This window comes from Anopheles moucheti, chromosome X (assembly GCF_943734755.1).
Source record: "Anopheles moucheti chromosome X, idAnoMoucSN_F20_07, whole genome shotgun sequence".
Lineage (NCBI taxonomy): Eukaryota > Metazoa > Arthropoda > Insecta > Diptera > Culicidae > Anopheles > Anopheles moucheti.
This window is the reverse complement of record NC_069142.1, coordinates 15,189,775-15,214,409: the sequence shown is the minus strand read 5'-3', so window position 1 is coordinate 15,214,409 and position 24,635 is coordinate 15,189,775. Positions and strand designations below refer to the sequence as shown.

General features: G+C 43.5%; 1 protein-coding gene across 6 annotated transcripts; it reads right to left on the bottom strand.

The window, feature by feature from the left end:
* Positions 1-158: 158 nt before the first annotated feature.
* LOC128307246 (inositol hexakisphosphate and diphosphoinositol-pentakisphosphate kinase) lies at positions 159-24,635 on the bottom strand. 6 transcript variants are annotated; one of them, XM_053045008.1, is made up of 16 exons: positions 24,571-24,635; positions 23,595-24,314; positions 17,540-17,866; positions 16,415-16,505; positions 15,432-16,350; positions 15,239-15,357; positions 13,735-15,050; positions 13,346-13,468; positions 12,893-13,268; positions 12,692-12,757; positions 10,631-10,711; positions 5,314-5,868; positions 3,767-4,225; positions 2,039-2,183; positions 1,411-1,771; positions 159-1,322 (listed from the first exon to the last, which is right to left on the bottom strand). In XM_053045008.1, the coding sequence occupies exons 2-16, from the start codon at positions 23,712-23,714 to the stop codon at positions 363-365; spliced, it is 6,018 nt and encodes a 2,005-aa protein (XP_052900968.1). In that variant the 5' UTR covers positions 23,715-24,314; positions 24,571-24,635; the 3' UTR covers positions 159-362. The 6 variants fall into 6 exon arrangements, with proteins under 6 accessions (XP_052900968.1, XP_052900965.1, XP_052900963.1 ...); XM_053045005.1 differs by lacking the exons at positions 23,595-24,314; positions 24,571-24,635 and adding an exon at positions 18,139-18,817 and having other exon boundaries at positions 1,411-1,768; XM_053045003.1 differs by lacking the exons at positions 23,595-24,314; positions 24,571-24,635 and adding an exon at positions 18,139-18,816.

Here is a 24,635-nt window from a genome sequence, read left to right as displayed (position 1 = left end):
CGTAGCTCGTAAGGGTATTGCAGGTGATCCACAGAAGATGATGCAGCTAGGGGAGTTGCAGGTAAATACCTTCCATCCGTTATGCTATAGTTATTATAGTAGATTACAATATGTTTGCGTTTTCAAAATCATACACACAAACTTCAACTTCTAGTAGCTACAGGTTCGAACAAATGTATATAACATTATACTGCTTTGAGAAACATGTTTTTAAAACTACAGTTTTACAATTGCACAACCAACAACTACAGAGTTCATGATAACACAATCCTTACATCATTGAAAGCACAGCCAGTTCACATAGCGCTTACATTATCAAGGCTGTTACATTATTTCGATAACGCTGGGTGCGTTACGTGTTGCTATTTTTTCACACTGCTAGCGGACACTTCCTCAACCGTATTCAACTGTTCCAACTCCTGCACGATCGATGTCGTGAACCGTCCCTGACTGCTGCTGCTACCGGTGCTTGAGTGCTGCTGGCGTAATGTGCCCTTGTGGTATCGATTTGACTCCACGACCGGACTGTCACTTGCACGTCGAAGTCCTCCAGCATCAGTGGCAGACCGGGCCGCGCCCTGTTGCAGTTCGACACTAAGCTTCTGGTGGTCGGTTTTGCCGTGGAAGCTCTTCGTGACGCGTGTCAACCTCGGTGGTTCGATGTACCCCTCGCGTATCACCAATGCACCGGGTGTGTGAATCGATCCAACGACATCCAACTGCCCATCGGAGGATGGTGCACGCTGCTGAGAAACGGTTTGTGCCGCTAAACAACCTCTGTTCGGCTCTTCTGTCGCGCGGGTTGCAACCGGCTGTTCGTGGTGGTAACGCGTACTTCGCTCGTTTCTGGACAGCTCCACTCGTCGCAACTCGTCGAAGGACATGTGCAATGGCTGCTGTACCGGTTGGCAGTATGGGTATTGGTGTTGACGACCCAGTTGCACTACACACGCAGATCCGAATGTTCCACCTTCACCGCACCACTCATGCGCTTTTTGTGTGTGTTTTGCCTCCACCGTTCGGCTCTCTTTTTCATATAGACTAATCTGACGCTGGATACGACTACCACGCACACGGATATCCATCCTACCGACACCGTCCACGGAATCGTCTCGACCGTGCAGCGGTTCATCAAATGGGAATACACCGGGGACTGTGTTAGTTATGCAAGCGCTACCACACGGCACGGTACCGCCGGAAGGAGCAGTGTTCAACTCCCCGCTTGGCTTCAATTGCTGCTGTTCCTGATCACCAACGCTCAAGCAGGTGTCGGTAGATATCGTTGCATCTTCGTCATCTTCCTCGGTCGTGTTTGCCGTGGTCTACAAAATATGATAAACAGGTCAAACCTGATAAGTCATTGGGCATTGGAAATGGGACACTGGGAAGAGGAGTTTGTACCATACTCACCAGATCATAGTTAGTCGTCGAACCTTTGGTTGCGTCGTTTGTATTGCTTTCCCAGTCAGAACATCCGCTCACCGGTGTTAAGTCTCCGCTAATGTCCATGGTGGAACTGCGCCGAAGGTATGCATCGGTAGTGGAGGCACAGGCAACAACAGGGTCGCCACCACCAACGAGGTGTTGATCATCCTGCTGTCTAGCGTCTTCCTCCCCGAACTTACCGAATGATTCAACCATTGCTAGCTCCATATACGGGTGCTTCGGTGACATCCGTGCACCGGCTGCAGTCGATTGTGGATGAGCGAATAGCTGCGGCAGTGCTACTAGCTGCTCACTAGTACCGCCACCAACAATTGCCGCCAGGCTGCTAATTAGTGCACAACAACAAGTAACGCCAATAGCGGAAATCAATGACCAACATCATCTGTCAATCCTTTGGTTAGTCTATATTACAGCACACAAAATGATGAGCGTTAGCAAATCCCATTATTTCCAGCCCGATGTGTAACACATGAAAAACCAAGGTGGTTATGAATAACAACGAATAGGTAAATAAAAACGGCGTAAACGTAAACATCTCACGTGTAGGAGTTTAGAAGGCTAGGTGCACTGGAATGCTGAACGGATCGCTTACCCATCGGTACTGCTTGTTATGCTTGCGGACATGTCACTGCTGGGGCAACCGCGGGAATATACCTCGGAGTAGTTGGGCGAGGATGGTCCACCGCTCGACAGTGCACTGATGCTACTGGTCATACTGCTGGAATGGTCACTCCAACCTGCAGGGTGGGCCAGCCCGTGATCCGAAGCATTGCATTGTACAGCCGTGCAGAAGCAAACGTGCGTAGAATAGAGTTGTACGGATAAACATGTTAGTAAGGGTTAGAGGGCTGTGAACATTTTCTGAATGAATGCAGTGTGTTAGCTTTGTTTATATATCACATTGGCTTGTTGAATATAGGTTAATGATGAAGATGATGATGATGACGATGATTACTTCCATCTCGTACTTTAACGTAGGTTTGAGATTAAATATACTCTAACGTTCTATGTAGTATAGCCACAGCTCACAGTATCACATAAAGATACTGGATCACTAATTTCCAGGACACAACTGCACAAGATCTAGACAATTTCCTCGAATCTCTCTTGTTCTCTCTCTGGAGTACTCCCTTCTGGTATTTAAAATATTTTACAATTCCTCCCAATCCATTGTCGGGGTCATTCTCAAACCATCATCTGGGCAGGAGGTGGGACTGATCATCATCATCATGTTAAGAAATTACACGATAAACTACGACTATAACTATTCTAGCAGAAGAAACATAAATCCTTCACAACGATTGGCAAACCATACCTGTGGATTATTGGTTTAACTAAACTAAAAATAAAACCTCATTTCAATTGATGATTTGTTTCGATGGTTAAACATTTGTTTAATATAAGCCGTAAGCATTCATATGTAGCAAAACGGCTACGTACACACTGAGTATAGAAACTCTCTAATCGTCTAAACGTATCGTTTTTTAATAACAATTGTTCTAAATCACATAGAAAATTTCTCGCCCACAGAAGCGTACACCATGCCTTAATCTCCAATATGTCCTAGTAGCGTAACATTTCGGCGGTTTTATAATTTCGTTTATATGATACCGCTTCCAGAAGGGATCAACATCCATATCACATCCACTAAAGCATTATCGCGCTCACTAGTTGCTTTACATATTGGGTTTACTAGCGTGTTAAAGATTTGCAGAAAGGCTTTTAAAGACTAGTAACGTACGTTCGATTTTTGTATCAATTTTTAGCTGGCGTACGCGTAAATGTTAGCTTGTTAACTACAATCATATACTTTAAAAATTGAACAAACTCGACTTCAGCAACTAATATCTGATCACAAAGATACAAAACCTTCTGTTACACTTTTCTATACACCTAACTGAGGTTGCTACCCCTCGGTTTAAACTGAGATAAGGATGAATTTCTGTACGGGTTTTGAATAAACAATTTGTTTGCTAAATATGGTGCACCAAACATAAATAATTCACCTTATACATTAATTACTTTTTGGACGGAGTAGCTTTTTTCCAAATATCACACAATAAACAAATCATATTACTCGATTTCGTCTGCTGTTCGTAAAGCACTTTCCACTCAATTGTCAGTAATTGTAGTACTACACAAAATTGTTACATGTTGCATAATAGGATGTCTAATACGCTTGAGAAATACCTAATATAACAAACGTAAACGCATTACACATGAAAGCCAATATTTTAATACACAACATCACCATATCGTTCCGTTTGAAATGGATCTGTCTCGAATCTCATCCAATGTTTTTCACATCGCTACAACTTACTCTGCTGAGCACCAGCGACATTGGCACCGTTGGTAGATGTAGTACCGGTGCCGGGCATGGTTGATATTCCACCGGATCCAGTCGCTGCACCCGGCTGACCAGCCGATGCAAACGGAGCAAAGTCCCGGATTCCTCCTGCACGGCCGCTACATTTTTCCTCGCCACCACTACCCGACGCTAGTGGCGCGTTCGAGGACGGTTGGACTATCATAGTGGCACCTTCCGGAAAGCTGTCACGACTCACCAGCGACAGCGGACTCTTAGTTCCCGATCCAACATTGGACAATGCTGACGATCCCGTTGCGGCCGTTACCAGGGGATGTTTCGGTGGCGGTGAAGATGCGGGAGTTTTAAAGAGTGGCCCGATCGTCATGCGCTCCAAAAACGCATCCAGTTGCTTGAGCGAAAGCGCGTTGTGTAATGTTTCCAACGGGCGAATCGGTGGTACGCCGCCGAATCCTTCTCGTGGAAAATTAGAATAGGCGGTATTAACTGAGATACGAACAAACGATTGCATTGCCCTGTGGACTGTACACCAGTTGTAACCCTAGGTCCGCCCAAGACTTGCCCGCGTGCGTTCTTGCCGTTTGGAGCGTCACGCATTTATCACTCAGGCACCAATGCCCAAGTAACTCACATGGCAGAATCAGAATCAATTCTCATTTAAATAACTCTTCCATCTGGCTATGCAATAAATTAAATCTAGTTAGTAAGGTAGCTCAATAAGCCAAACAGAAATAATGTATGCATTAAAAGATGGACTAATATCAGCGATTTATCATAAGAGTTCTCTGTCATCTGGGGGAGATTTCAAAACTAATCAATTCTATCACAACCATCCAAAATTTGATAATGTTATCAGTTGAGTTTCTACAGTTACTACAAACCTCAGGTTTACTGCAGCTTCCTTCCTTCGAATTTGGAGTACGCATGTGTACTTTGAAGCCCTACTACCCCCACCCACTTCTATTGCTCGGCTAGATGCGCGGAGTTTAGGCCTTGAACCTTGAGGTACTTGGGGGCTTGAGCGCAGGGCCATTCACACTGCCGAAGTTTGTCCATCTCTGAATGCATACGTTATATCTGGAATGTTCTGTTTAAAACAGTTATGCCAATCGCGTATTCGAATCAGATGGTTTACTACTTTTTTCGATCCTAGATCCTTTTCAATGCTCAAACCTGTATCCCGGAATCAGGGACATGTTTAGCAAATTCAACAAAACCACAAGTAATTCTGAGGTGACAGTCCTTCAATGGGTAGACGCGCTTTAGACGGAGCTCGAAATCATGAAGCTGGTGAGACTTGGCCCAAATATTTCAAAACAACACCCAGACACCTGTCCCACAGCGTGGGGAAATGGATAGCGTTTTAGCCACGGTTTGATCTAGGGATACAGCCGCCGTGACGGTCACAACAAATCGTTCATGTGTAGTTTGAAATTGAATGTTTGCTGAAGGATCTCTAGCTAGCGTTTCGGTAGCTCAATTTCATCTTACCATGAACAACTGCTGGCATATGAGTGTGTACAGCACACGGAGTTCCTTACCTGACGGGGATGCGGTGCTCGGTATCATATCGCGCAAATTTGGGGCGGACGAGCTGCCACTGATCACCGCGGTACTGAACAGACTGTTTGTGCTGGTCGCCATCTTTTTACTGAAGGTACCTAACATTTTAAAGTAGCTCATCTGGCCGGCAATGCTGTGCCGCTGGCGTCGGACCGTCGTAGCATTGGATGTTCCCGCAGGCCCTCCGACGCCGGTCCCGGCGAGCCCACCCGCTGACGACGAGGGTGTAGAGCAGCAGCAGCAACAGCAGCAGCAACAGGATGACAACGAGCCGGACCCGTGGGAGAGGGTTGCTCCCGGTCCTGCCATTCTCGGTACAGTGGTCGTGCCACCGGTGCAGCAGTACAGGCAGCTGCCGGTAATGGTGCTGCCTGTGCTGGTGACATTATTCGCTCCATCATCGTTGGAATCTGCTGCTGTTGCTGCATCGCCTGCCCCGGACACCGTCGTCGTCGTCGTCATCGTGGTTGCAGTGGTCGTAGTGGAGATGGCGGTTGCCATCATCGAACTGTAACCAGCACCACTGCTACCGTCTATCGTGTACGATTTAACGAACAGTTTGGTAGGACAGCGCGTGGGTTTGCGTTCGGCAACGACAGGGACCAGCGACGACATGGTTAGTGAACCGATAGCGGACGAGGTAGTCATGTTGGTGGTATGAACAGAAGAAGAACAAGTCGAAAAGATGTTACTCGTGTCAGCCACAGATGTAACGCAAGGAATAGCAACGGCAGAACAAACGGTGGTGTCAGTAGTGGTGACGGAAGTAAACGTAGCCACAGTAGTGTGAAAAGAAGTCGTAGTAGTAATAGTAGCATTAGTAATTAAGGTTGATGATGGACGATCTACGCTAGTAGATTGTTTGCTGATATTATTGGGTATGGTATATGGGGAAGTAGTACAAACGGGGACAGTACGATGGTATGTTAAGGCTGTACTAATGTTTTCCAAATTGCAGTGAGTCTCGACAGTACTACAGGGCACTTGCTTTGTGGGCGACAGAGGCAACGCAGTCACCGCCAACGGAGTTTTAGATGAGATGTGGGGAAGGGGACATATGGACGAAGGCACACTGTCATCGTGTTCGCCCGAAGGATGAACGTTAGTACCACACGATCGAGTACTGTGCGCAGTATGACATTGCTCGTCGTTGCCTTCTTTACCAGAACAGAGAGAGCGAACATGGTTCAAACCTAATGCGGGGTGCAGTCCTTCCTCCCGATGTTCACAGTCGAACGGTCGTGCCTGTGGCTTTGTATTCTTGTTAAAGAGCTGATGCAGAAGTGGCTCACTATCGTCCTCGTCTGGAGGTGGCGTTGTAAGCGTCACGAACACTAGCTGGTGCGCCGATTCTACCAGATGTTCCGTTGGTTTTGCCTTACCAGGAGGAAATCTAAAGCCCATCATTTTATCCGATGCGTTAGATGCTTCCGCCCAAGCGAGCCCTAACGGAAGTGAAGGATCGCTAGCAAACCTGGTCATCGCACGTACCGGATAGCGCACAAGACGTAACCGTGCGTGATCGTTTAAATCGTGCCGAGCGGTGATACTATTTCCGCCCGGTACCTGTAACGTTAACGGATGCGATGCATCCGTCTGCGTTACACCAGCGGTAGTGTTACTGCGGAACCGTCGCACACTAGCATGCGGCGGACTCAGCGAATCACTCTGGCGTATGCTAACGTTCGGCTCATTGACATCTCTTGTGCGCAAAGCAAACCGTGGCATTTGCGACATCCAGCAGTATCTGCAGTAACAGTCTCGATGATCTGCATAGCGTTTGTCGCTTGTATCTATCAGCAGCTCGTCGAAACTGCGTGTCATTAGTGACATGATACGGGTCTCATCCAGCTCTGCCGAAGACATCTTTCTCCCGCACGGCCAACAATTACCATCCACATTTGGGTGGTAACGATCCGGATCGTTCGAGAAGGTATACGACAGTGAACGTCGCAGACAACTATGACCGATAGCACCGTCTAATTCAGCATCATGCTGACCGAGTGCACTGTAGTACCTGGACGGCTCTGATTCGCTCGCATCCTCGTAACCGTCCGCATCTTTCTCGTCGTCCGATTCGGAAAACGACGACACATAGAGTTCCTGATCGTCTAGGTTGGGTGTGAATTCGCTGATCGAATCACAGCTGTAGGATGATTCTGGTGGACCGATATACAGGCTGGTTCGGTTAGTCAGTGCTTTATCCACCACAATCAGCTCCACGGTCTCTGTTGCGTTCAACTTAGCTGCCAATTCGGGCACGTCTATACCAACGGTTGATGGTTCTGAAGGGTGAAGTTGTTCTGTACCAACGTTTGATGGTTCCGAAGTGCAACTGACGCACTCTTCCTGAGCTCGTAAAGATGGCAACGCCGAAAATGTCAGATCTGCGTTAGCGAAGGATCCGTGGGATTCCAGCGTGAACGACTCACAAAAATCGCATCGTTCGCATCCTTCACTGCGAAATTCTGCGCACAACGACAGTCAAAGGGGAGAAATGGGCAACATAACGCAGAGGTTAAGCAAAGCAGTTCATAGTCAAATGGATCATACAACTCCCAAAGAATTGTTGGAAAGAATGTAATGTAGTATGCCAAAAAAAGATAGGCAAATGACATTAAAGTTTAAAAACCACACACACACACACATAAATAAGTTCATTTTTATCGATGAAAATGATTACATGTATGTGGGTATATGTATTTTTTTTGATTTAGTGATTGGTAGCGTTTATTCATTGCAAATACAAATAACAAAGAAAATCGAAATTGTCGAAAATCACACCAAGTACACATCGAAACATTCACACACACATATATATAGCGGCACAAGCGATACACGCATGATTAGCCAATGCGTGAGTAGCAAATGCAGTGTTTTTGTAGCACACATGCAGAACGAAAAATGAAAAAAAAAATATACACATTTGCATGTGTTTATAAGAAACATGAGCGCGTTGATTATCATTAACGCAAACAAACAAAAAATTAAACACATTTATATGTATGGCCGGTAGAGAAAGAATTAAAAACAAAACGTTTCGTAAAGTAAAGCAAAACAACAAACAAACCCCATTCCATTTGTGAGATAGCCATTCGAAAAACCAAAGGTATAGTAAAAGAGCACGTCAACACACACAAAATACACACGTTAGAACAAATCACGACAAAAATGCAAAGTGACAATATGCATTTGTTTGAGCAAGTGGGTGAATGGGGCAGGGGTAAAGTAAAAAAAAGGAAATGTGTTAGAAATGGAAAACCAAATCCGTAAAACCCAGAAACACCCACAAAATGTTAGAAAAAATTCACATTGCACAAGTTTCGGGATATTTTTAAGTGTTTGTTTTTGTTTGTTTGTTTGTGTGTGCGTGTCATGAACGGGGTGTTACGATCAAGTTGTACGAGACCGTGCCGCATGTAGCGCCGATTGTTTAAAGAAAATCCCGAATGAAAAAAGAAAAACCAATCAAACAAAACAATCAAACAGACACGCGCATCAGCAACATTTCAGAAAAGGAAAACCAAAAAAGAAAAACGTTGCAAATATACAGTTACCATTTCAAGTGGATGGTTGCGACCCCATCGGTAGAGTGGCAATAGCCAACATCAGATCGGTAGAGACGGGGGAGCAAAATGAGTGAGGACGAAATTGGGAATGGACGGCAAATAATAAAATTTGCGCAATGTCAAAGTGTGTGCGTATATTGGAACGATGGAGCATAAGGATGTGAATCCGAATAAAAAAGAGAAGACCAGGAAATGGGAAAAGAGAAAAAAAGAACGACAAAGAAATTAGAGCTTGGGCTAAAGCATAGTTTGTAGTGTTGGTGTTGGATCAGATACAGATGCATGATTCTGAATGAATCTTGCGATTGCATGAATGATTCTGAATCTTTGCTTTTATAGATTCGCGAAACTTTTGAGGAAAGCCTTCAAAAGCATCCTCAACGATTGATTAATCCTTAAAGGTTCTGAAAGATTATCGTAGAATCATCGCCATGATGATTAATGAACCATGATTCGTTTTTTACGCCTTTTTTTGCTTCATTTAATTGCCTAGACCTTCTCTCTGGATTTCCTAGAGTTCTCTTTGCGGATTAATGAACCTATAAGAATTTATCAATCAATCAATGAAGTTACATGAACCTGTTCCAGAGTCGATATACGTTTTTAAAAACTTCTCGTTGAATGGCTCTTCTTAAATGATTCATTCAGCACAATTATTTTTCTTTGGTGAGCAATGGAGATACTTTGTAATATTTGTTTTTTATTATGCAAAAAGGACGATCAAGCCGCATTGCTTAGACACTTTGTAATATATATTCATAAAAAGCTAATCACATGAAAACACCAGAGAAGAAAATAACACTTGGCGGTTTTTACTTGGCATGTTAACTGGTTATGTTTGTCCCGAACCATGCATGATACATTTTGTAAGTTGATTCACAACTTGGGAAAAAGAAAGTCATCAACCAAAAAAAAGGAGAAAAAGAGTAAAAATTCTATACTAGCAGCGGATTATGTTATTTAGTTGGAAGGAATAAAGCAACAACAACAACAACAACAACGAAAAAACACTAACCGTTCACTAATTCAATCATTCAAGGCATTTGTTGGAATGTTTGCTTTCGCGTGTGAAGAAGGCAGGGGCATAGTGCACAATTAAAAATGGCGAGAAAATGTACATACAACAAAACAGAAGATACAATAATAATACCGTGTAATGCAACAGGAATTATTATTTTTGGACTTTTTTTCCAGCGAAAACAGTGAAAAAGGCATTGCGAAGAGTTTGTCTACCAACATTGAAACTGGCCAGTCAGCAAATCGTAACGGAGACTGGCTGGCAGAATGTTTCACATAAGAAAGCATAATAATGGATGGAGACTGTTGGGTTAATCGACACTTGGAGAAGGAACGAATCGAAAAAGCAGATTACAGCGTAACGTTATGGAATGTTCCGGACTCGAATACATTTCAATCTGATCCGCATCTAGAGTCAGAGTGTCTGACAATCGCCTGTCATGCTGGTTCAAAGCCAAAAGATTGCTGCTCCTTTTAAAAAAGCCAAACACACTGAACAGGGGAGAGCGGATGAAGTAGGTTGGCGAGGAGGGAGGCAGGAGATTGACATTACGTCGCCATCGTTTTTTTTGTCACATAGAAGGGATGCTGAAGGGGGAGAAAACAAAACCCACGAGAGCTAGCGCCGGTTGCCAACCAACCGAGGACACGGATCAATTGCTGGCCAGATGAGTTATTAATAAATTCATTTACATTAGGTTACGATTACCGCGAAGTCTGTATGGAAGCCCAGCATGCTTTTGTACTCCGGTTATACACCTCGCTTGCATGATGTTGTATTTCCATATATCTGTCGAGCGCGAGTGTTTTAGAGTTCAGCGGGAATGTAGCTTATTAGTCAGATATTTATTTTTAATAAAATTAAAAAAAAAGAACCCGAACGCAATGTAGATGATGTGAAACTAATAGCCGCAAACAAACAAACCAAAATTCCGGTACGGGTGTTTTAGAGCAAGACAAACTTCTACACGATTATATCCAGAGTACCCATTTGTGTGCTTAAGAAATAATCAACTAACATAACCCGATGGCTACGATTAAACATTAGTACATGACATAATACAGGGCATTCGGGACGAAACACAGCTGCTACATGGTTTTGTTTTATTTATTCGCAGACTGCGGTCGTATATTGGTGTACGCATCTATTACATATCAGTACAAAACCAAACAAAACAAAACCAATGCAACAAAACTCCACAAAACTAGCCAAGGATGAAGAAACACAATTGGGAAATAAATGATGTGACACATTATTCATAACACTATTTAAAGCTGGCTAACATTTAGAATAGAATATCAACAGTAACATGAAACAAAGTTTCCATTTTTAAGCTGGCAAATGAGAAAAAGTATAAAATAATTAAATAAACACTAAATAAATTATCGCTAAAAATAAAAACACCTATGAAAATGTAAACGGTTTACAAGATTTATTGGCAAAGTCGGAGCCATTCGTTGGAGAAATTCAAACTGATCTGGAGATCGCCTGTTTGAACAGCACCCAGAAGGTGCTCAATTTTTACAGCAATCTAGCCCTATTTGAACAGAGTCCAGAAATGGATCCGACTTTGCTAGATAAACTCGAAATCCCTGTAAGAAGAAAGCAATAAACATGTCAAAATGTTTTGATTTCTATATGACGTTTGGAGAAAAACAGCGATACGTCGGTATCAGTATGATCACGATCAAAGCAATGCTAAAGCATCGATAAATTATCACAAGAAAAGTCTCATCAAATAATAATCCATGGACAAACAGGAGTTTTTACTGGAATTACTGAAAAAGCAACGTATATCTTTTGAAAAACAGAAAAGAGATCTTTGCTGTTTAAAAACATAGTGAGTAGTGCAAAATGTGTAACAAAAAAATACAACCCTCAGCATCCTAATTTGCCCATCACTTCAGTCATGGTGAGTGTTCGTCTAAAGGTTAATTTGTGCTTAATGTGTAAAAAGAATTTACTGCTAACCCAATGATACGGATACAGTACATAACGGAAACCGGATACGAATAGGAAAATGCACAATCTATGAAATTGCTTTTCGATATGCACATGTGTTAAGGTGATTAACATATTAGTAGGACGAACAATGAAAACAAATTTGCACACCTTTAAAATCTAGCCATTCACTAGTAACGACAAACAACCGGTACAGCCAGATCAATAGGTCCATAAAAAGTGTTTAATGTGTCGTACGCATAATCATTATGTATCGTTACATATGAAAGGAATGCGTAAGTAGCTCGCCGCGCTGATATGAATTACCCGTAAACCATGATTTTTGTGTCTTATTCATTTTACGGACGAATTGATCTGTCCTGTTCCCGTTCCCGAAAAGCGACGGACAGGCTCCAGTAATGCATGAACACAGCGAATAGGTTCTAATAAATATTTAAAGACAACACACGCAAATGGACCCTTGCATTACATTCTTTGTAAAGTATGTTAAGTACCGAACATGGGCTGGATTAATAAGAGAAGAAAAAAAATGTTTACAACGTTTCACATTCTATCTGTTCCCGACCTCTTCTACATTCCCGACCGTACTTTCTATCTCGCCCTCTTTCACTCATCCCTTAACTTAATTTGTTACTACCTTGTGTATGTATATTGTTTGACTTATTCCACCATACATAGAATAATGCAAAAAGGCATAGATGGACAAGTTGAGAGTAGAAAGAGCCACGAAGAAAACAAAACATTGGATAGTGGACCGAAGGATATTAAATATGATGATTAAATAAAAATAAAAAGAGATCACATTACCTGCTTCGTGTAAATCTTTCGCCCTGCAACGTTCAGCCGATCCCCGAGAGGCGTTCGTGTTCAAAACTGTTCAGAGTTCAATACGTTGTTCATTCGTGGTTGCAACGTAGCGCAAGCATAAAAAAGAGATGAAATAATAATAATAAATTGTATAAATACGCTGCCTTGTCCGTGTGGGGTGGGTTGTTTTCCATTATTTGCCTCCTTTTCCTTTGGATCGGTGATGGTGCATTTTGCCATGATGGTGATGGTGCTGATGGCTATGATGGTGCTGCTGCTGATGTTCGAAGGACCGTGCACGCGGTTCCGAATCTGGGCTTAGCGGACGCGCTATGTCCTTCGATGTACCACAACCGAACGAACCCGTCAGATGATGCTGCTGTTGGTGCTGCTGTTGTTGTTGCTGTTGCTGTACAGCCAGCTCCTCGCTAAGCCGTTTTGCCAAATCCATCGCCTCGTGTCCGGATACGGTATGGCATGAACCAATCGGTATCGGTGATGACGATTTGATTTTCTTCATTCGACGCTCCTTCATAACTACAGCGGAACCCGCACCGGCTACAATATTATCAATGTCCTGTTTACCAAAGAAATAACACAAAACATATCAACCGAAACGGTTAAGAACGGGCAACCGAACAACGGGCTACTTACAGTATCCGTACGAGCTAATGATTTTGAGGGCGTATGATGCAAAGAAGAGTTGTGTGAAAACGAATTTTCCTCCTCAGTGTCGTTTTCCTCTTCGATCCGTGATGTAGTGTCCTCATCACCACTCTAAATATGCAAACAATGAAGAAAAGAATAACAATTGTGAATTACAGACAAAGAATCAAATCAAACAAAATAACGACTAATAAAACATGATGTGGTGCTTTGCCTATAGGTTGATTTGAAGATACCAAAAATCGATCATCACAGCGTGAAAATTAAAACGTCGAACCAAATGGAATATAATTCTTCATCATGGTTTGACTATTGATATCACACATACTGTGACCAAACTCTAAACAGCACAGCCATGTTTTCGCAGCCGTACTTACTGCATTTTTAGATGTAACGGAGTCGTTTCGGCTGTGTGGGCGAAAGCCGGGACCAGGTGGGAGATTTTTCTGAACACAGCAGTTGACACCCGGACTGAAGTGTAATTCCACGTGAAAGCGTTCCTCCGAGCTTGGATCTTTCATCGGGTCCTCATACAGCATGATCACGATCTGTGACATGTAGTTTAGCTCCGATACCATGGACACGTATTCCATCGCACGGCGCCATTGTTCATCAGTCAGCACATTCAACAGACCACCGTGTCGCAGTACGGTTAGCAGCGAGTGTACATGGCTCTCGCTGGTGAAGTACAAACGTGTTCGCACATGTCGTCCCGGGCTCGACACGCCATGGCTGTAGCGTGGGTTGAGCCGATTCACGCTTTCTTCACCGCCAAGTTCCTCGATGTTGCGCTGCAGATCAGCGCGGATTTTTTTCAGCAACGGTGTGCAAATACCTTGACCAATGGTTAGCTTCTCATGCATGGTTAAGCCGTACTCTTGCGGGATGACGATATCTGCTAGATATTTCGCCGAAATGTACAACTCCTCGGCAAGGTCAAACTGCAGCGTGTGCTGATTGTGCTGCAGATCGTACTTGATGCAGTCGTATATGTCCGGTATCTTCGAAATGTCGTAGTTTTTGTTCTTCGTGCAGAAATCTTTCTCAATCTTACCCCAACGCCGACCCATCAGCTCCCAGGTTTCACCATGGTAAAGCACTGCATCGCGCGTTTTCGGATCATCACGCTTGACGGCAACCACGGCCATCAGTGAGCGAATCAGTGAGTGCACCTGCGCGCAACACTGGACCGGATTTTTGACGAAATTCATCGCCTGATTGATGCTGATTGCATTGCCCGGGTTTATCGCTGCCCGGTCCTCCGCTGTAAATTCCCGATCGATCTGCATCAGCTCATGCAGACGAGACTTTGCCATGTTCTGGTACTTGCTCGAGTCGCAATCGTTGTCGAGAAGTCCGTTCGTGTTGGCGCTTTTTACCATCTGCACTAGGATTGGCGTTAACTCGCCTTCTAGTGCCAACAGGCCCTTGGCAAAGGCGGCAGCCGTCATTTGCACACGACCCTCGTCGGATGCGTAAATTTTTAGGTCGTGCCGAAAGGTGGAGTGCAACCGTAGCAAACCGAGACCCTGTGCGCCGGGACCTTCGCCAACCCCCGGCTGACGGCTCTGTCCACCAGGGTACATACAACGAAAAATGCGACCCAATTCTTCCGCCTGAATACGCCCCGCGGGCGTAAGTTCACCACCCCATTTGAGAATGAGTACCAACGAAGGATCCTTCGGTGCATCAGCTTAGGAAAATCGAGAAAAAAAATAAATTTTGTTACAAAAATCACAGGGAAATTATGTAAGGAAGTTAAACTACAACCACCATTGGGGAATTTAAATAAAAAAAACAAACCAAACGTAATGGACAATGTTCAACTAAAGCAAGTATATGTAGCAAATAACGCAAGGGTTAGAAAACAAAGGAACATACACACAAAAACAAAGTTGCTGCAATCGTGTTTACCATCGTCTGAGCTTGATCCTCTTGGTCGACCCTTCGGTTGGTATTTCATTTGCACTTTCCGGTTGATACCCGAAAAATGGCCGTACCTAAAAATGGAAAGAAATAAAAAATCAATCAAACACGCTTGCAGCATTGGCGGCCGGTATAACAAACAACATACATCTCCAGCACACTTTTCAGCTGCTCCAGTTTGCTCTGCTTCTCTTCTATCTCCGAATCGGCCGCCTTGGTTTGTATTTCTGCCAGTAGCGAACGGGCAATGTCTAATATTTCTTGGAGTTGCTTTGGACGCTTGAGCTTAATATGGCCGTACCGATAGCCATCATACTTTTCGAATATTTCGAAAAATTTTTGATGCCGCACCTCGACCTTCATCTTTTGCTTCGGTGTCCGATCACCATGTCGGATGACGGCGGTCACGCATCGCAGCTCCATCATCTTGCCGAAGGTTGTCGGTACGATCGGTGGATCGTCTAATTGAAATGGCACCGACCACGGTATATGCAGCTGCGGTGCCAGCTCGCGCAATATCATGTTACCCAGTATTTTTGCACAGTCGTCATAGTATTTGTTCGAATTCTTCACGAAGCTAAACCCATTAACGTCACACACGAACGATTTACCGTTCGCGCGCAGCAGATCAAATCCACACACCGTCTGCTTGAAGGCAAGGCACACTTTACGCGAAATCAGCTTCTCAGCGTTGCTCAGGATCACCGGATAGCGTATCTCTTTACCGTCGCTGTCCCGTTCTACCTTACCGTCCAAGGCGGGGCTTTTGCGTGCTTCCGCGTGTGCATAATCCGGACCGACCGTATACACCTTCACATCGGTGCCATCGGTGGGCATAAAGTCTTCGTAGATAAATGAGCCAGTCTTGCGCACACGCGATTCAGGCGAGTAGACGCTACTTCGACTACCAATCTTGCGAAACAACCGTTGACTGCCACCGCCAGCGGACGTGGGATAGTAGATGTATATGTTGTGGTCTTCGGCGGAGACAGGCTTTTCGACGAATGGTTTGTTAAATACAATCCCATTCACCTCAACGTGATCTTCCGATTCCACCAGCTCATGCTCTGGAAAGTGAGAGATAAATTATGTAATAACCGCATTCAAAACTGAAAACTAATTAATATTTACGTTTGGGGTCCGGTGAGTCACGATCCAGAACAGCGTAGCGTGGTATTTCAATTCCCTCTTTCTCCAGGATCGCATAAACACGACGTCGATCCTATAAGTGTGTTGTAAAATATTAAGATAAATATTTAATATCCGCAAATATTAAAACGTGTCATGTTCTTAGTAATTGTATACATATATGTATCATAAAATAATACAATATTTCCTCCTAGAAATCTTGTAACAAATTTTGGTCTACCAAAATCAATCTTTATACAACGAAATTTCTTAATTCATTAGAAAACGAAAACAAAATAAATCCAACCAGCTCGTTGGCATTAAACTTAATCAAGTCATTATGATGGATCGAAAAAACTATCTCGAAGCTATTTTTGCGGAAAAGCTGCATAGTGTTCACTATCTACTATTCCCTCACTTTCAATCTCCTATATCTCTTCGATTTTGTCTTCCATTGAATCATTTTCCTGTAAATGCATTAACGAACCACTAGAGGAAAGTGCACATTCAGCTTGTCGTCAAATTGCCCGATATCCGTTAATTCATAATCCCAAGGCATCCAGAAAACGAATCAGGGAAACGTTTGCGTTGGTTTCAACGTCGATTGCCGGCGAAAAATAGGCTAAAAATAAGGAACAGGTAATTTGGGGAAATCGGGTTGAGGGGAGGGCGGGGGGAAGTGATGGAGTATTGCGATGATTTCCTCTCGTCCCTTTACCTCCTGACAGGGTGGTGTTATTCATCACCCCAACCCCATTATCGGCCAGTCAAATCGGCATCCACCGGGGAAGAAAGGAAAGAAAGAGGGTACACATACAGAATCAGTGCGAGGAATCATGTTTTCCTTTTTAATTTACTAACTTCCATTCCCTGTTACTGCCTCTAAGCTCTAAACACTGCGTATGATCGAAAGTATTAATACCTTTGCCATTGTTTAGTTTGTTTGTTTTTTTTTTTTGCTTTCTTTTGGTTTTATATGTCGATGGACAATCGCCTACACCTTATTTCCCTTATACACACATGTTACACAAACTTCGATGAGGTCTGGTTTAATGAGAATACATAAGTGTATGATAAAGCATCGTAGATAACACACTAGTACATTCAATGCAGCTGACCGTAACATACCTGAATATCAAACTGCATGTGCAAGTTGTTGATGACGTACGGTTGCCGCAGCTGCGCATACTGGATCGCCTTCTCGAGCGGGAAACCCTTTGAATGGAATGAGATCAGACAGTCGCACAAGGGCCACCGATCGACCGGTTCGTTCAGTATGATCTCCTCACCGATGACCACCATGCGGATGAATTCGAACTCCTGCAATCGCGTCAGTATTTCTTTCATCGGTTTTGATTGTGACTTCTTTGACATGGCGCATACGGCCACCACGACCTGTTTGCCGGACGTGGACGAGTCGTCCGAATCGAGCCCATCGGTTGGATCCAGATCACCCTAAAACGAAACCCGGAATGCATGCGAAAGATAATCATTTGCTTGAATGAACAGGAATGCAGACCACCAACGTTGCATTGGTGGAGCAAAATTAGCGCGAGAACACTTTGAAGACTCTATCACACGTGCTATAAAAAGTCGCTTGAAAGGAGTTTGAAGCTATATGGCATGTTCGATATGTAGTAAAAGGAATTGGAGGAGGAGGTTATAGAGATAGTGGTAACTAAGGATAAAGAATGTTTATACTGATATGGGTGAGAAATCTATCGTACATTCATCCTCAAGGATTTTTCACAGTCACAGTACAGGTGATCGTACATCGCCTCCGTGTCCGAGTACGCCTGCTGGTCCAGCTCAGTATCCGAGAGCAGTACTCTATCCGGATCATCCTCATCGTCCTCCACCAACTGTTCCTCGTCGTCACCGTCATCCTCTGAGTAATCGTGACGATCGACGAAAAATCGTACGGGCTGATTCGGTTCACCTTCGCCCACCGGCTGTTCGGTGTTTCCGTCCGTATCGCCAGGCGCGGTGTTATCCGTAAAGGCGGGTGCGACAGCATTACCACTACCACGTCTTCGGTGACGCTGAGTTGCTGGATTGGTGCGGTCCCCACGGCGGAACTTTGCCATGTGCCACCAGTCGCGCAACCACGACCATTCCATTTGATTAGATTGATCGTTGAGAAGGATGATAGATGGTTGATCGTTGCGTCTCCACTGTTTGAAACAAAGTTTTCACACTGTCCTTGGGTGTTTCTGTTTTGTTTTTTTTTTTCACACAACTCTTTTGCAAAGGCTAAATTATCGTTTCACTGCAGCAACGCACAAAGCACTAACGTGCAATTTTAGGGTTATTCATCGCCGAGTTACCAAAAGAGATTTCCCGTAAAGGCGCCCTTGTAGGTAGTGAGCATATTTACACATTCCTATTACTAGTGTTGGGTGAATCTGAGTTCAGATTCATGAATATCTCCACACTGAGAACACCGATGGTTACCGCTGTTGGTGAGAGTTGACACACTTTCATGTGCTCTTTTACAATTTAAATTTATCTTCTCTATGTTTAAACACCTACCCAAGGTCTTAACAATCTTATGTTGAAGGTCAAGATGCTCGCAACATGTGTAGACAAATTAGCTTAATTGGCTATTTCCGTTGATAAGCTGAACTTCTAGCGAGAAACAATTGCCTACACATTTAAGCATGTACATCGAACCCCATTGATGTTATGGCCAGTATTATCTCTCATTAGTTCCAACAAACAAATACCATTTACATTTAAACATTTACAGTGGCATGCATGTAATGTTGTCTTTTATCCAATATATTCGACAATGAATTGACTTTATTGAAAAGAAATATTGGAGAATTCTCATTGCGAGTTCTTCCAAAATTTAGTTAATTCCTATTGCATTGTTTAGAAAATGGCCATCAGAGATCTTTCCTCAACAATAGCTTGTCGTCCAGTTTCCGAAAATTGTATCCAGAAGTACATGATTGAATTACGTCAAGTTACGCACTCTCCCGAAAGTAAGCAACAGAAAAAAAATGCCACAACGCTCAAAAATACTTAAGGCCCAACACGTTACTAGCATTCCACGACGACAACTGCACCGAGCGCGGTTGTTGTAATTGGACGCGGCAAAGGGGATTCGCTTGATTATAATTAGATTCTATCGTCGGTTCAAGTACACGTCCACTCCAGGCGGTGGGCAATCCAATATTACCAATGTCAATTAATGCCGGCATCGGTACACGCACACTGCTGTGCGTTCATTTAACCGTGTATAAAAAAAAGTGCGCCGAATCGATCGGCTATTCTTGCGCAGTTGCATCACGCCGCATCAGTCATCGCGTCAACGCACGGGATATGCAATTGGTCGTTTACTGCCCGAAAACTCACAATTTCTTCCATCCATGGTCACCTTTTTCACATACATATTTTCAAATATCAAATAAAACAAATAAGTAAGGTGAGTCGCGTTGGGTGGCGTACCAAACCAACGCGCCAACCAAAACACACGCAGAGCAACGCTGACTGCTGTCGAGGAAAAGAAAAGAAAACAAAAATAAACGATACGGTGGTACGTAGGTTTGAATAGAACCCAGCGCGAAAGGGTACATTTTGCGTCTTAAACTGTACACCTTAGTTCAGTTTCTAAAGGGTATTTGGCGTCGGAGTATTGATTGTTTTTTTGTTCTCTTTTCATTTAAAATCAACTCTTTTCCCAAAAAGTATGTACAGTCTTATTGTGTAGCCTTGAGAACTGTACTGTTAAGTACAAAGGACTTGGCTAGCTTAACAGCTTAGTGTGTATATCTGCTGATTCCTCGTCTATTATTAAGACACAATACATTCTCTGTTTTGCTTTTTTTAAATTACTTAATTTCCATATTAGTAGCACACGACTAACGAAAACCACCCATAGTGTAGCAGTAATTTTTATAAACCAAACGAAATACACGAAAAGAGAACCTTGAAGACAGGAGAGCAATAGTGCAAAAAAAAAAACTAAACCAACTTCAATACCAGCTAGGAAAATACGTCAAACCGACAGCGTTGGAAAGATGAATGTATCTTAAAATCCCGTCAAAATAGAATAAACTCGCTGACTCGCGTCTCATACTGTAAACATTCAGTGACAATTTCTAGACAGCAAAACCAAATTCCCCTGCCATGCCATCTCTCATAGAGGACATTCTTTTTTTTTTTAAACCTTCAATCGGACATGGGTCATTTCCCTGCCAACCACTTCCCACTGGTCCGTGCGGAGGGCACTCGAGTTGATATTTTCGACGATCCAATTTGCTCCACTGAAGCAAAAGGTGAAGCGATAACGTGGAAACCGACATACTTTTACAGGGGAAAGAATAAAGTTGGTGCCCCCGCTTACTGTTTTAGATCGTTTCGAATTCCAGTTTCGAAGCGTGAAATGCCGTAAATAAAGCGGTAAACTAGGAGAATGTGGTACGTTAAGCTGTGTCGTATAATATTGAAGTTTGCATCCAGCAAAGTAAGACTAAACCTTCCCAAACATATAGGGGTGTTCCTATATTTCTGTTGGATGTTGGTGGAACACTAAAGCGACTGGATGTTCAACTCATTAATTTTTGGTGTTAGATAACTATGCATGGATATATAGTGTCCTCTCCAAAGCAAAGAATAAAAAAAAACTATTCCACCTTTTTAAAAGTTGCTCATCAACTCACTTTCAATAAACAAATCCTTGGTAGTTCTATTAATATGCTTAATGTTCTTCTGTTCTCCACTGCTCTCTTAAATGGGACTTCATTCTTGTGGTAGATAGGCAACTCTCGGTCCAATCGAGATTCCTACCCAAACCGGGTGTGTTGCTAAATCGCGCCATTACTGACAGCGTTATTATTGACCGACCCAATTTATTTTATCTTACGCTTTATCAACCCACCAACCAGCGAACACCGTGTCTCATTGCCATTGTGACGTATCGGTTTGCTCTGATAACGTTCCAACCAGTGCCATTTTGCACCGACCATCTCAAAATGCACCGACGGTACGGGGATGGAAACCATCCTCCCAACCACTACTCCAACCAGCACGGGGGAATCACGGGCAAACAACTACCTGGGCAAAGGACGGTTCCGAACGGATGGCATTAGCGAATTGATATTTTCCAAACCCGACACGTGGCACTTGAATCGCATTGTCACGATCATGTCAGCCGGTTCTTAACTCTTTGCATGTTACCGCTAAGTGGAAAAAGCTTTAGTACTGTAACACAACTGAGCTGATATGTGCTTCCACCCCTCGTTCTTCAAAGGCGTAGTGCTTAGCCGTGTGCAATGTCTGTAGTTGCAAGGAATATAAGACCAACAGACAATGTATTGGTACGTTGTCTACGATTGTTGAACATCCAGGGCCAGAGCTCTTATCGGGATATGTTTATCATATGATCAGCACAACAGAAGAACAAAACCGCTGGTCCAAACATACACAACCTCCGGTGTCGCTTATTCACGTGATGTTTTTTTCCGCTTTTTTTTTTGTCCGAGTGAGTTTTGTTATGGGATGGTGCTTTACAGGATACAATTACTACGCAACTCTGCTACTTTCTTCGCAGATTGTGCGCATTACCCGTGAAACGTTTTGTTTTACTAACGGATTACGATGTAAGCAACGGGGAATACGCGTTCCATCAACCGATTATGTGCTTCGAGCAGAGAAATGGTTAGAACTTTCAACGAATCCATCAATGCTTGTGTAATCTTTGATGCTTTCACAGAACTGTGATGCAATGTAGCAAAGCATCACACTTTCTGACCAGCAACACAACACTTTCCGCTAGTAGACAAACCAAAAACTTTGTTAAAAAATCACAAACAATTTGTACACAGCCTAACAGACGTTCACCAAATTGTTGTTGCGAAGGGTAATATGCTGTTATGATTATCAACCCGAAAACGGTAACACCAACCATACACCAAATACATTAATTATAATATGCAAGCGCTAACAGAAAACCATTCTCCAAAACACACATCTTTTCGCGGTAGGGTAATAAATGGAACTAGGAAACTAGTAAACAAACACTGCGGGCCGCGCGAGAACGGTGGAAAAATGAATTCGTCACGAATGTACGCAGCGCGCTGTTAGGAGGGAAAAAACCGCGTAATGGCACTGCGGAAGATAGACGGCGTACTGAAAATGCGCGCTTTAAGCGTGGCCGGCCATACCATTACCATGAAGCGCGCGTGCTCTGTTAGCTTTCTTCTCTCTCCGCGAGAACATCATCCCTCTCATTAACGCGGTGGTGGTGTGTCTTCACGTTTTCTTACGTGACACAATCCAACACCGTTTGCTGTTGGTTTGTGCGTGTCGACCGTTTTACCCTTCCAAACAAGAACCCTAGGAGTGGTGTGTGCGCAGTGTTTTTTTTACTTCTCCCCGTCCAGATTCTTATTCGTAGCCAATAAATTGCTTAGCTCTTGTTTTACTCATTAATTTTTCGTTTATCATCGTTGAGTAACGATCTATGTTGTATCAATAAATAAGAAACAATAATAAAGATCATAAAAACTTTGAACATAGCAATACAATTTGAGTAACGCTAAATGAGTTAATGAAATAGACAAACTGAGCGAATTAGATCCAACTTGGCACATCTTGGGTCGCGAAATACAAACAGATCTTGATGGGAAAGATTGGATACGTGGACCGTTTCAACTAAAAAAATGTCTCAAAAATATTATTTTATGTCGCAAATTTTACAATAACAATGAAATGAAAGTATTAAAACCGAAACTGGTGCGTGGTCGCAAAGTTATGAATTTACCTTGGGCCATAAATCATTGTTCAAGTCGAGTGGAGTTTGTTTCCACATTTTGAGAGACTATCGCGTTGCATGGTGTAGTGCAGTGCATTCGTGTCTAGAACGAATGTGTCTAGTATGTGACTATTAAAAAACTGTAATGCAGAATAACAAGGATGGCGACAGTGATAGTGCGCCTAAAGAAAGAGCTAGCCTTTCCCGTTTCGTATCGCGCACAGTACGAACATTTATGATGTGCTTACGTTTCAAACGTTTCGGCTCATAGGGCGGTCGGCATTACAACGCGTGGGAGAAGTGCAACCGTGTGTTATGTAACTCCAATAAGATTTCTTGGATCTATATCCTAGCCTTCTCCACTGCGTACCGAGGGTGTGAAGACTAAAAAGGAATGAAAGCAGCGATGATAACTGCACTCACCTCATCGCCAACGTAGAATCCGGGCCGTCCAGAAGGCGTCTGTAAGGCACTGATAATGCCATCGTTGGAGGATGCCTGTTTCAGGCCCTGATAGCCGCTCTCCAGCTCGGTGTAAGACATGGCTCGGATGAATAACCAATTAGTTAAGGCAGTGCTGCGCACGGAATGGACAGGACATGCAGGACACCACAGGGGGATGTGTACAGAACGGTGCGCGTTTGTCGATGAACGATGCTTTGCATCACCTCGGTTTGTTTCGTACTGCTTCCGATGGGTTCGACCGACCGTGGGTTATGTGCCCGGAAAGGGATCGAAACCTTTTTGGTGTTTCTTATCACACGAAACGCGTGCGACAACCCGTCCAAGTGCTGATAAGATGTGCGATGACAGGGGTTGTCGATGGCGATTTGTTCCCACTTTACTTTCAACCAGTTGATCCACCAGCCTGTGGTGACGCTATTCAGGCTGACCACCTCCTACACACTTTTGGTACAGCAATCTCTCCACGGGAGGGGTATTGCAGCGCTTGCTGGAGCTGATGTTCAACGTTTGGACAGTTGTTTACAAAACACAAATTACCACGCACAACTACGTAGCCATGTTACCCACGATAGGGTAGAACATACACGTAAAATGTAGATTAATTGAACGCGCACATCGGACACACAGACAACACATGCACTGAGACGGACGTGGTTCTGGGTTCGGTACGGGAAGTCACTTCGCAATCGAGAAAATAAAAAGCAAATAAAAGAAAACAGGAAACATTACACAAACAAAACCAATGTATCGAAGCTATATGTACTCAAGAGGCACAGACAAATCCCCACTGTGCTCATTTTGATTTCTGTGACGTACTGGTACGTACGTCTCGTAATAGGTACAAAAAAAGCCCACACTGCATAAAATTAAAAAAACAAAGACGGATGATAACTAGGGTATAGAAAGGTTAACAGGTATAGGATGCAGCACTTACATACAACAAGTAGTTCCCAGCCTCAGGATCGTACAGAAAAGTCATGGTTTCCGAGTTAGTTACGT